The sequence below is a fragment of the Thalassophryne amazonica genome, chromosome 18 (assembly GCF_902500255.1).
Source record: "Thalassophryne amazonica chromosome 18, fThaAma1.1, whole genome shotgun sequence".
NCBI classification, from domain to species: Eukaryota; Metazoa; Chordata; class Actinopteri; order Batrachoidiformes; family Batrachoididae; genus Thalassophryne; species Thalassophryne amazonica.
In genome coordinates this window covers 4,993,120-5,006,105 of record NC_047120.1, presented here as the reverse complement: position 1 = coordinate 5,006,105, position 12,986 = coordinate 4,993,120, and the positions used below count along the sequence as shown (strand labels likewise).

At 50.2% G+C, this 12,986-nt stretch overlaps 1 protein-coding gene across 3 annotated transcripts in view; it reads left to right on the top strand.

Annotated features, from left to right (window-relative positions):
• Nucleotides 1-12,986, top strand: part of ryr2a (ryanodine receptor 2a (cardiac)) — a 723,597-nt gene that overhangs the window by 583,746 nt on the left and 126,865 nt on the right. For all 3 annotated transcript variants that reach the window (XM_034193918.1, XM_034193917.1, XM_034193919.1), the window contains one exon: nucleotides 3,631-3,711. In XM_034193918.1, the coding sequence (XP_034049809.1) occupies nucleotides 3,631-3,711 (81 nt within the window). The remainder of the gene's footprint in view (nucleotides 1-3,630; nucleotides 3,712-12,986) is intronic.

The following is a 12,986-nucleotide window of genomic DNA, read 5'->3' as shown; positions in this document are numbered from 1 at the left end:
TTGATTGGTTCAAGGTTCAAAGCAAAGCTGCGCTGCAGAAACGGTTGATTTATATGTAAGAAACGAAACATTTGCTGTAAAACAAAGTTATTCAACAACTAACTGATCACTAAATTAGTTGACAACTATTTTAATAATTGATTAAATCGATTAGTTGATTCAGCACTACTAAACACCTCTTTCTGTGAGATCCTGTTTGGGATGTGTGTGTGTGTGTGGGGGGGGGGGGGGGGGTGTCATCTGTGCGCCTGGACTAAACCATTGTACAACTGTGCAGGGGTGGAAGGGCCCTCAGAGATCTTTCAATATTATTGTTAGAGCAGAATTATGTTTTCCAACATTAATACATTCATTCTAATTATATTCTTTTACAACATGAATTGTATGGACATTAATAACATGCAACACAAAAATGTATTTAATGCCAGTTTTTTGTGCCCCCCCCCCCCCCCCCCCCCCTGGCTCTGGGCCCTGGGTACATAGTACCGTTTACCCCCCCCAGTCCGACGCCCCTGCTCAGAAGCTTGCAATTTTTTTGGTGTGGGTGTTACAATATAACATTGACCCCAAGAATACATCAGAGTTGTTTGTGGAACACATTTGTTTGTTGGCATCCATCTGTCTCGTGAGAGAAGGCAGTCAGCACTGAGCTGTGTCAACTTCTATGTTGCTCTACAATGTCTGCTGTGGCTAACGTTAAGCTTTAAGAATGGGTTTTGCAAAGTCCTGATGTCAAGCCTACAAAAAATATTTGAACTATCCTTAAGAGTTGGGACTGTGGGACACTAATGGCTGAGAGCTGAAGGCATGAGACACAGTGTGTGGTTTGTAGCATGCCCCAGTTCAAATCCCAACTGGGACAAAGTCTTCAGTGTCTCACAGACTCTGTGGTTCCTGCCTATGTCATGAAGGCTGATATGCCCCAAAAAATACATTTTAAAAAGTTGATTCTGTGCGATGAAACCAACAAATTGAAACTGATCTCTAACACTTCTGCTATGATGTATGATAAAACACGGAGGTGGACTTGTTGGATTACTGACCTTCAGCTGTTACTCCAGATCAAGAAAATGTGCTGAATTTGTATGATTTATGTTTTGTGGGCATTATAAGATTATCCAGGAACTGGAAACTGTCATGAACTGTCCCTTATCCGGACCTATGTAACGGCGTGTTCCCTGTTTGTATCCACGTTCCCGTCCATTAATTTACTGTCTGGCCCCATTCCTTGATTATCTGTTTATCTGTTATACTTTAGTCATTTGTTGAGTTCCACCTTAGTTTTGTTTTGTTGATCACTTTCCTGGTTTTGCCCTTGTTTTCCTAGTTTGTTTCTTTGTTCCCTTCGTGTTGATTCTTTATTATAGGCCTTTGGTTTGGCTTATCTTTGTTTTAGGTATTTTATTTTGATCACTGTTGGTTTTGGGTGGGGTTATTGTTACTAGTCCTTCTTGTCTCTGCTCCTTTCAGTCCCGTTTGTCACTGGCCCCCTTGTCTCTTGTCTTCCCTCTTCTTTGTCTCATCTGACCACGCCCCCTTCCTGAATGTTCTCCGCACCTGTCTCTCATCACGCCTCAATTTCCCGCTGTGTATTTAAGCCTCATGTGTTATGTTTGTCATTGCCAGTTCATTGTGCTTTTTGTCTTGTGTTTTGCCTTTGTTCCAGCCTTTATATTATTATCATCGCCGTAGTTATTGTTATTGTTCTTCTGCCTAGCAGTATTTGACCCTGCTTTGTTTTTGGACCTTGCTCTTGTCTCAGCCTTTGACGTTTGTCTCTGTGTTTTTGAACTTTGCTTGTTTTTTGGACCACGCCTCTGTTTCACAGCTGTCTGTTACCTCCGCCTGGCTGTCTGTCAAACTGTGTTCTGAATCTCTACCTGATTTCTAGATAAAGCCTTTTTGATTTCTCCTTCACCACAGTCTGTGAGTCTGCATTTATGTCCGTCAGCTTTCTGTGCCATGCCTTGACGTCATGACAGAAACTGGGAATAAACAGCCTTTCTTTATATATGGATGTGGGATATGTATATTGTTATGTCTTAATTTGTGCATTGGGTGATGGAAGCATCAACACAACTATAATTCTGGATTCTCATGTCCTGAAGTCTTGTGGTTATGTGGTTATATTTCTGTGATGCATTAACCTTCACTTTTGTGTAGGTTTTTAGGAACCTACTACAAATCATCAAACCCAAAGTGGACTTGGTGGCATTGGAGTGATCAACACATCTACCAAACACTCCTCATGAACACATAATTGCACTTTCAGTCTTGTTTTGAACTCCATACCTCTGTCCCTCAGCCTGGTCCAGTTTGAGTGACATGATGTGGACATACTGCATTGTGTGTTCATTGACAGTGATGTGTTACTGTATGATGTCTTGACCTTTCATCTTCTGCTCTCTGTGCATTCAGTATTTGGTCTATGTTTCGAATTGAAGTGTGAAGTCAGCTCATTTTCTTTTTCAGCGACACAGAAACCTGAAAAGCTTCCAACAACTGTAAAACAAAATGCAACAAGTTCTAAAACAATCCATGTTTGCATATCTCACTGATCAAACCACTTCCAACACCTTGACTTTGAACAGAGACTATGGAAATCCTGTCCTGAGTGTAAAACGCTGCCACTCAATGGGTGCGCTGTGTGAAGACACAAACGTTCCACTCTCATTATGTGACGTAATGCACTGGACGGTCCAGGAGAGTCACTGTTTTCATGTTTAAATATACATCAAACATGAAACTGAAAGACATAAAATTAAGTTTTAGCATTAAAAAATTCCAATGTTCAATCACATTCTAAACGTTCTCGAATGCTCTACATGTGGCTTTTTCAAAATCCAAGGTGGCATCCAAAATAGCTGCCATTTCTTTGATAATAAACAGATTTTAATGTTATAGATATCGATACCATGAACAGTACTTATGTCACCTTATGCGGGCAGCACAGTGGCTTAGTGGTTAGCACTGTTGTTTCACAGCAAGAAGGTCATAGGATCGATTCCCACCTGTGCCCTTTCTGTTCTCCCTGTGTTTGCGTGGCTTTGGGTGCTCGGGCTTCTTCTCGCATCCAAAGACATGCAGGTTCAGTGGATTGGAAACTTTAAAGTTGTCTGTAGGTGTGCGTGCTGGTCTGTATGTGTTTGTCTATACATGGCCCTGCGACAGACTGGCATCCTGTCCAGGGTGAACCCCGCCTCATGCCCTATGACTGCTGGGATAGGCTCCACCTCTCCCCTGACCCTTAACTGAAGTGAGCGGTTGAAGATGAGTGAGTGAGTGAGTGATGTCATCTTCTGCCTAATCATTACCACGTGCTTATGGGTTGGCTCTCACTTCAGTTCATTTGTCATGGTAGAGCCGTGTGATGACATCATTGTGGACAAGCTCAGGTTCTTTGTATTTTGACCAGCTGCAGGTTTTGTGTTTTCAATTTGCATTGCACTAATTATGCATAAAAACCTTTGAAACCAGAGCAAAATGTGACTCAGGTGACATGTCACATCGTGAACAGAAAGTCTGTTTCTGTCCAATCACAGTCCTGTGTGTGTGTCAGTGTTTGTGTGTGTGTGTGTGTGTGTATGTTTGTGTACACTAATGCAGACATGTATGTGTTTCCTGTCACAGGTGAGAAGGTCATGCAGGATGATGAGTTCACCTGTGACCTTTTCCGCTTCCTGCAGCTGCTGTGTGAAGGACACAACTCAGGTGTGTGCACGTAAAGTGTGTGTGTGTGTGTGGGTACTCAGTTAAGATCTCCACCAAAGCCCAAAATGCACTTTTGTTCCGTCCCTCCCTTTGTTTCAGCCCATCACGTTGCCCAGCATCACATGCACAGCATAGCAGACATTCTGCCCTCCCGGCAGTCCTTCAGGCCTGGCTGCAGTTCCATATCTGACCATTTTACATATTTAAATTGTGGCGTATTGTGGAATTTCCATGATGGTCAGACCTTTTTTGAGTGAAGACTGCCATCTGGTGGGCTTAGAAGAAACACCAGATTTTTAATGATGTTTTGCCATTCAATTTATTTTCATTTATATAGCGCCAAATCACAACAGAGTTGCCTCAAAGCGCTTCACACAGGTAAGGTCTAACCTTACTAACCCCCAGAGCAACAGTGGTAAGGAAAAACTCCCTCTGAGGAAGAAACCTCAAGCAGACCAGACTCAAAGGGGTGACCCTCTGCTTGGGCCATGCTACAAACATAAATTACAGAACAATTCACAGAACAATTCACGGATGAATATACAAGAAATGCTACTGGCGCACAGGACAGGAGGATCGCCAACACGAACACAACTCCCATCTCTGGATGGAGCTGCAGCTTAAACAGAGAAAAAACAGAATCAGGTATTAGAAAGACAAAAAATACTGTATAATTTGCCAGCATTAAACAACAAGAAAAACAGAAGTACTAAGGTGATCGCCAGCCGCTAGCCCTAAGTTTCACTAAAAGACCCAGAATTTAGGTAAAGTTGAGGCTGCGGCCCCCTCCAATTACTAATAAATTAATTAAAAGAGTAAAAAGCGTAAAACAAAACTGTACCAGTATGCTAGCCATATGAAAGGGAAAATAAGTGCGTCTTAAGTCTGGTGTTGTGAAAGTGTAGGTACACGGACCCACAAAGGGGGCGCAATGAACGGACAATGGAGAAAGGTAAAGAACAAGTTTTACTGTTGTGAGAAGAGCACACTAATACAACAATTAACAATTTGGAGGTGTAAGCCGAAATCTGCTGGTGTCGTGTGGGCAGGCCCGAAGGTAGGAGACGTCCGTCCTAGTCGAACCGGAACCACCCAGATCTCCTCTGCCACCGAAACCCAGAAGTACTGGAACCGCCAAGTCCCGAATTCCCAGGTGGCCACTGCCTTCGCTCGTCGGATCCGGTACTGCTGGCGGAAAAGAGCACAAACACACAGGTAGGGATGCGACCGCACCCAGTAGATGGAGAGGGGCGAAGCCGCCTCCACCTCTTGTTACACTGAAGCAGGAAAGGGGGCGTACTTGTCCAAACACTTGGCCTTCAGTAGTCCGCTGTCCTGAAAGGTTTATCAAGTATTGTCAAAAACACAGAATATGCTGCAGAGGTGATTACCTTAAACTCAAGGCAATATCTCGGCACTGAGGTGGAGACGCTGTCCTGCTGATATACCTCCGTGCTGAGTGCAGTCAGCTGTGTCCAGTAATGGGTGACAGCTGTCACCCTGGCGGCTCTCATCAGGCGGCAGCGCCCTCTGGTGCCTGGAGCCCGCACTCCAGGCAGGGCGCCCTCTGGTGGTGGTGGGCCAGCAGTACCTCCTCTTCAGCGGCCCACACAACAGGACCCCCCCCTCAACGGGCGCCTCCTGGCGCACGACCGGGCTTGTCCGGATGGCGTCGGTAGAAGTCGGCCAGGAGGGCCGGGTCCAGGATGAAGCCCTTCTTCACCCAGGAGCGTTCTTCGGGGCCGTACCCCTCCCAGTCCACCAGGTACTGAAAACCCCGGCCCATTCGACGGACATCGAGGAGCCGGCGCACGGTCCAAGCCGGTTCCCCGTCGATGATCCGGGCAGGAGGTGGTGCCGGACCCGGGGTGCAGAGGGGTGAGGTGTGATGGGGTTTTATCCGGGAGACATGAAACACTGGGTGAATCCGCAGTGAGGCCGGAAGCTGAAGCCTCACTGCGGCGGGATTGATGACTTTGAGGACTTTGAAGGGACCGATGTATCGTTCTTGGAGCTTGGGGGAGTCCACTTGAAGGGGAATGTCCTTGGTGGACAACCACACTTCCTGCCCAGGACGATACGTGGGGGCCGGGGCCCGCCGCCGGTCTGCATGTTTCTTCGCCCTCGTCCGGGCCTTCAACAAAGCAGAGCGGGCAGCACGCCACACCCGACGGCACTTCCGTAGGTGGGCCTGGACCGAGGGCACACCGACCTCTCCCTCGACCACCGGAAACAAGGGGGGCTGATACCCCAAGCACACCTCAAACGGGAGAGGCCGGTGGCTGATGACACTTGGCTGTTGTGGGCGTACTCGATCCAGGCCAGGTGGGTACTCCAGGCCGTCGGGTGCGCGGCTGTCACACAGCGTAGTGTCTGCTCCAATTCTTGGTTGGCCCGCTCTGCTTGCCCGTTGGTCTGGGGGTGGTACCCGGACGAAAGGCTGACCGAGGCCCCCAGTTTCCCGGCAGAAAGCTCCTCCAAACGTGTGAGGTAAACTGGGGGCCGCGATCGGAGACGATGTCTGATGGTATACCATGCAGACGGACGACGTGGTGGACCAGGAGGTCCGCTGTCTCCTGGGCCGTTGGGAGCTTCGGGAGGGCCACGAAGTGGGCCGCCTTGGATAAACGGTCCACTATCGTGAAGACGACGGTGTTTCCCTGGGACGGCGGGAGACCCGTGACAAAGTCCAGGCCGATGTGGGACCAGGGGCGATGAGGCACGGGCAGTGGCTGTAGCTGCCCTGAGGTCTTTCTGTGGTCGGCCTTGCCCCTGGCGCAGGTGGTACAGGCCTGGACGTAGTCCCGGACGTCGGCCTCCAGGGATGCCCACCAGAAGCGTTGCCGGACGACTGTCACGGTCCTTCGCACCCCAGGGTGACAGGAGAGCTTAGAACCGTGACAGAAGTCCAGGACTGCAGCCCTAGCTTCTGGTGGGACGTATAGTCTGTTCTTTGGTCCGTTTCCGGGGTCCGGGTCACGGGTCAGGGCCTCCCGGACGGTCTTCTCCACGTCCCAGGTGAGGGCGGCCACGATAGCGGACTCCGGGATGATGGGATCCGGGGGATCCGACGGTTCCGTTTTGACTTCGTCTTCGTGCACCCGGGACAATGCATCCGATCGTTGATTCTTGGTCCCGGGACGGTAGGTAATCCGGAAGTCAAAACGGCCAAAGAACAGTGACCAGCGGGCTTGCCTGGGGTTCAGCCGCTTGGCGGTCCTGATGTACTCCAGGTTCCGATGGTCAGTGAAAACCGTGAATGGCACGGCTGTTCCCTCCAACAGATGTCTCCACTCTTCGAGGGCCTCTTTCATAGCAAGGAGTTCCCGATTGCCGACGTCATAGTTCCCGTTCAGCGGGGGTCAACCTGCGGGAAAAATAGGCACACGGGTGAAGGACCTTATCGGTCTTCCCGCTCTGGGAGAGCACCGCTCCTATCCCTGAGTCCGAGGCATCCACTTCAACCACTAACTGGCGGCTAGGATCGGGCTGCACCAGAACTGGTGCAGACGAAAAGCGCCGTTTCAACTCCTTGAACGCGGCTTCGCACCGATCCAACCAGGTGAAGGGGACTTTTGGTGAGGTCAGGGCTGTCAGGGGGCTAACTACCTGACTGTAGCCCTTAATGAACCTCCTGTAGAAATTAGCAAAGCCGAGGAACTGTTGCAGCTTCCTACGGCTTGTGGGTTGGGGCCAATCTCTCACCGCCGCAACCTTGGCCGGATCAGGGGCGACGGAGTTAGAGGAGATGATAAACCCCAGGAAGGACAAAGAAGTGCGGTGGAATTCACACTTCTCGCCCTTCACAAACAGGCGGTTCTCCAACAACCGCTGCAGGACCTGACGGACATGCCGGACATGAGTCTCAGGATCCGGGGAAAAGATGAGTATATCGTCCAGATACACGAAGACGAACCGGTGCAGGAAGTCCCGCAAGACATCGTTTACCAACGCTTGGAAAGTCGCGGGAGCATTAGTGAGACCGAACGGCATGACCAGGTACTCAAAATGGCCCAACGGGGTGTTAAATGCCGTTTTCCATTCGTCTCCCTTCCGGATCCGAACCAAATGATACGCATTCCTAAGATCAAGCTTGGTGAAGATCTTGGCTCCATGCAAGGGGGTGAACACCGAATCCAACAAGGGCAACGGGTATCGATTGCGAACCGTGATTTCGTTCAACCCCCTGTAATCAATGCATGGACGAAGTCCGCCATCTTTTTTACCCACAAAAAAGAAACCAGCACCCATCGGAGAGGTGGAATTCCGGATCAACCCGGCAGCTAATGAGTCCCGGATGTAGGTCTCCATTGATTCACGCTCCGGCCGTGAGAGGTTGTACAGCCTACTGGACGGGAACTCACTGCCTGGAACCAAATCAATGGCACAATCATACGGGCGGTGGGGAGGAAGCGTGAGAGCCAGATCCTTGCTGAACACGTCAGCGAGGTCATGGTACTCCGCCGGCACCGCCTTCAGATTGGGCGGGACTCGGACCTCCTCCTTAGCTTGGGAGCCGGGAGGAACCGAGGAACCTAGATACTCCCGATGGCAGGTTTCGCTCCACTGAACCACTACCCCGGACGGCCAATCGATCCGGGGATTGTGTTTTAGCATCCAGGGAAAACCCAAAACCACACGGGAGGTGGCCTGAGTCACAAAGAACTCGATCACCTCCCGGTGGTTACCTGACACCACCAGAGTTACTGGAGGTGTCTTATGCATGATTGGTGGGAGTAGGGAGCCATCTAGTGCCCGAACCTGCACAGGCGAGGTAAGAGCCACCAGAGGGAGCCCTATCTCCCTGGCCCATCTACTGTCTAGCAGATTTCCCTCAGAGCCCGTGTCCACCAGTGCTGGGGCCTTCAGGGTTGTATCCTCAAACAGGATCGTGACTGGGAGTCGTGTGGCAATGTGGGTGTGTCCCACGTGAATGTTTTGGCCCACCCCTGGCCCAGTCTCTAGGGGCGGGCGTTGGAGTTTAACCGCTCGGGGCAGTCGTTTGCCAGATGCTCAATCGAGCCACAAACAAAACAAGCTCCGTGGGCCCGCCTCCTTTGTGCTCCAGGTGCCCTAAATGTTGCCCTGCTCGTGTCCATAGCTTCGTCAGCAGGGGGAGCCGTAGGCGCACGGAGCGCAGGAACAGAGGAGCGTGGGGAGGGCGGAGCTCGATCGGAACCGGAAGGGAGAGGGACGACGCGTGCCTGGCCACGCCCCTCGCCTCGTTCCCGACGGCGTTCTTCTAACCGGCTGTCGAGTCGTATGACCAGATCGATGAGCCCATCTAAGTCCCGCGGTTCGTCCTTCGCCACCAGGTGCTCTTTTAGGACCAGTGACAGTCCGTTTACAAAGGCGGCGCGGAGGGCAGTGCTATTCCAGCCGGATCTCGCCGCCGCGATGCGGAAGGCGACTGCATAGGCAGCTGCGCTCCGACGCCCCTGTCTCATTGACAGTAGCGCGGTTGAAGCGGACTCTCCTCTGTTGGGATGGTCGAACACCGTTCTGAGCTCCCGTACAAACCCATCGTATGTATGAAGGAGCCGTGAGTTCTGCTCCCAGAGCGCTGTAGCCCAAGCGCGTGCCTCCCCGCGAAGCAGATTTATTACATAAGCTACTTTGCTAGCATCAGTCGCGTACATCACGGGACGCTGTGCGAAGACGAGCGAACACTGCATCAGAAAATCTGCGCACGTCTCCACACAGCCTCCGTACGGTTCTGGAGGGCTTATGTATGCTTCTGGGGACGGAGGAAGGGACCGTTGAACGACCAGTGGAACGTCACTTTCACGCGCAGTGTCCTCGGGAGGGAGAGCCGCAGCGGCGCCCGGAGGGCGCGCCTCCACTTGTGCGGCGAGAGCCTCCACCCTGCGGTTTAGGAGAACGTGCTGCTCGGTCATTAAATCGATCTGAGAGGTGAAAGCGGTGAGGATCCGCTGCAACTCACCGATTACCCCTCCCGAAGCCGCCGACGCGCCTTGTTCTTCCATTGGCCGTTCAACAGCCGGTTGACGCCCCTCGGGGTCCATGACGCTGGCCGAGATATCCTGTTGTGAAAGTGTAGGTACACGGACCCATAACAGGGGGCGCAATGAACGGCAATGGAGAAAGGTAAAGAACAAGTTTTACTGTTGTGAGAAGAGCACAACTAATACAACAATTAACAATTTGGAGGTGTAAGCCGAAATCTGCTGGTGTCGTGTGGGCAGGCCCGAAGGTAGGAGACGTCCGTCCTAGTCGAACCGGAACCACCCAGATCTCCTCTGCCACCGAAACCCAGAAGTACTGGAACCGCCAAGTCCCGAATTCCCAGGTGGCCACTGCCTTCGCTCGTCGGATCCGGTACTGCTGGCGGAAAAGAGCACAAACACACAGGTAGGGATGCGACCGCACCCAGTAGATGGAGAGGGGCGAAGCCGCCTCCACCTCTTGTTACACTGAAGCAGGAAAGGGGAGTACTTATCCAAACACTTGGCCTTCAGTAGTCCGCTGTCCTGAAAGGTTTATCAAGTATTGTCAAAAACACAGAATATGCTGCAGAGGTGATTACCTTAAACTCAAGGCGATATCTCGGCACTGAGGTGGAGACGCTGTCCTGCTGATATACCTCCGTGCTGAGTGCAGTCAGCTGTGTCCAGTAATGGGTGACAGCTGTCACCCTGGCGGCTCTCATCAGGCGGCAGCGCCCTCTGGTGCCTGGAGCCCGCACTCCAGGCAGGGCGCCCTCTGGTGGTGGTGGGCCAGCAGTACCTCCTCTTCAGCGGCCCACACAACATCTGGACTTGAAAATCTCCACAGAATCTGACTGTTTTATTGACGCAGGGAGATCATTCCACAGAACAGGCGCACAATAAGAGAAAGCTCTGTGACCCGCAGACTTCTTATTCACCTTAGGGACCAAAGTAATCCTGCACCCTGAGAACGTAAGGTTTAATTAGGTCAGCTAGGTAGGGAGGTGCCAGTCCATGAATAATTTTATAGGTTAGTAGCAGAACCTTAAAATCTGATCTCACTGCGACAGGAAGCCAGTGAAGGGATGCCAAAATGGGTGTAATGTGGTTGTACTTTCTCCTTCATGTCAAAAGTCTGGCTGCAGCATTTTGAACCAATTGGAGACCCCTAATGCTAGACTGTGGTAAACCAGAAAATAGAACATTGCAGTAGTCCACTCTAGAAGAGATAAATGCATGAATCAGGGTCTCAGCATCAGCCATAGACAAGATGGGATGAATCTTCGCTATATTTCGCAGGTGGAAGAAAGCAGTCCTCATAATATTTCTAATGTGGAGGCCAAAGGACAACGAAGGATCAAAAATTACCCCAAGGTTCCTCACTTTGTCAGTGTGATGTATGACACACGAGCCGAGGCTGGTCAAATTGATGCCGATGTTTCACTGGACCAAGAACCATCATTTCAGTCTTATCAGAGTTTAAAAGTAGGAAGTTTCTAGACATACAACTTCTCACTGCTGCAAGGCAATCTTCTAAGGATTTTATGTGAACGAGATTACCAACAGTTATTGGCATGTATAACTGAGTATCATCTGCATAGCAGTGAAAGGTAATCCCAAAACACCGCAATATGTGCCCAAAGGGTGCTATATAAACGGAGAAAAGCAGGGGGCCTAAGACAGACCCTTGTGGAACCCCAAATTTCATGTCACTAAGATTAGAGGTAGTGTTACTGTACAAAACACAGTGAGAACGACTGGTCAAGTATGACGTCAGCCCAGTAATCCAAAAATGATTTTCCAGCCTATCAAGTGTATCAAATGCATCCATCACTGCATTATTGGAGAGTGTTCTGTGAGGTGTGTCTGGAGGTAGTTTGTGAAGTGTAACTTAAACATTGTAAACATACTCTTATCCACTACTGACTTGTTACTGTGTTATCATTTTTATTTACTTTTCAATTAAGTGAAAGTTTCACTTTTCATTATAAAGGTGGACAAAACGGCTGTTTTCAAATTTATTTTCCAAAGCAACGTGCGTGCAGGTGTGAAGACCACAGTCTTCATTCTCATGGACACCATTCAGTAAATGGACTGCATTTATATCACACTTTCACACTCAAAGCACTTTACAGTGGTGCTTCACATTCACCCATTTACACACACACACACACACACACACACACACACACACACACACACACACACACACACACACACACACACACACACACACACACACACACACACACACACACACACACACACACACACACACACACACACACACACACACCAGTGTCAGGGTGCTGTCATGCCAGACACTCAGCTGCAAACCTGGAGTATCTGTTATGTGTCGACGCGGGTTGAGGAGCGGACCTGCGTCAGACGGAACCCAGCGCTAAAAATAAGCAGAAAGCGGTTCCAATAACAAAAACAATTTATTTATTTCACCCGCTGGTGCATAATAAAGTGTAAAAACTAAAATAGTGTCCTTCTGGTGGAGTGAAGGCTGGCACGCTCTCCAGCGCCCAAAAGGATCGAAGCCCGGCGCTCCCGGACTCACTATCACCGCCAAACACCCCCCAGGTGGACACGACAAACCGACTCTCTGCGAAGGATAGAAGAGGTGAGGTAAGTCAGCAGTTACAACTAATATCCTTCAAAAGACACACACTATCAGCAACACATTCAGGTCTGTATTTTAAGTTTTATGCAAATGAGCAGCTTCTCACAACAGGTGGAGGATCACTTGTCCGCACACCACAGCAGTGAGAAGCAAGCTGCACAATTCTCATCACAATTCAAATATACTGCGTAACAAAATACCAAGTTACTTTCAACAATTAGTCAAACACTTAATCACCTCTGATGTGTGCTGACAGCATGTGTCCCTCACTCTTCCTCCTTCACGGGCTCAATGTGTCAAACCCAGGCGCGGTCCTCAGCGTCTCACAAACGAACATCACAAGGTCGAATTCCCGGCAATTCTGCTTGAATCACACATGACTTAAATGCAGAACGCCATCCAATTATCTACTTCAGCTGAAAGTCTTTAAGGCTGCACGTGAGCACCATTCACAGGTGCTGCACATGATGTTGATGAGGGTGAAGGACTCTTCAGCCAGCACCTTCTCCACAGACAAATCAGTTTTCATGCCACCTGGAGAGCAAAGAAAAGAAAAGAACACCAAAATGTCCAGCCACACCCCCCAACACACAACAGTACCCCCCCTTTAACAGGAAGCCTCCCGGCGACCGAACAGACCAGGCCCGAGAACAGCACCTCCCTCCGGGGTCCTCGTCAGGAAGCAGACAGCACAACGC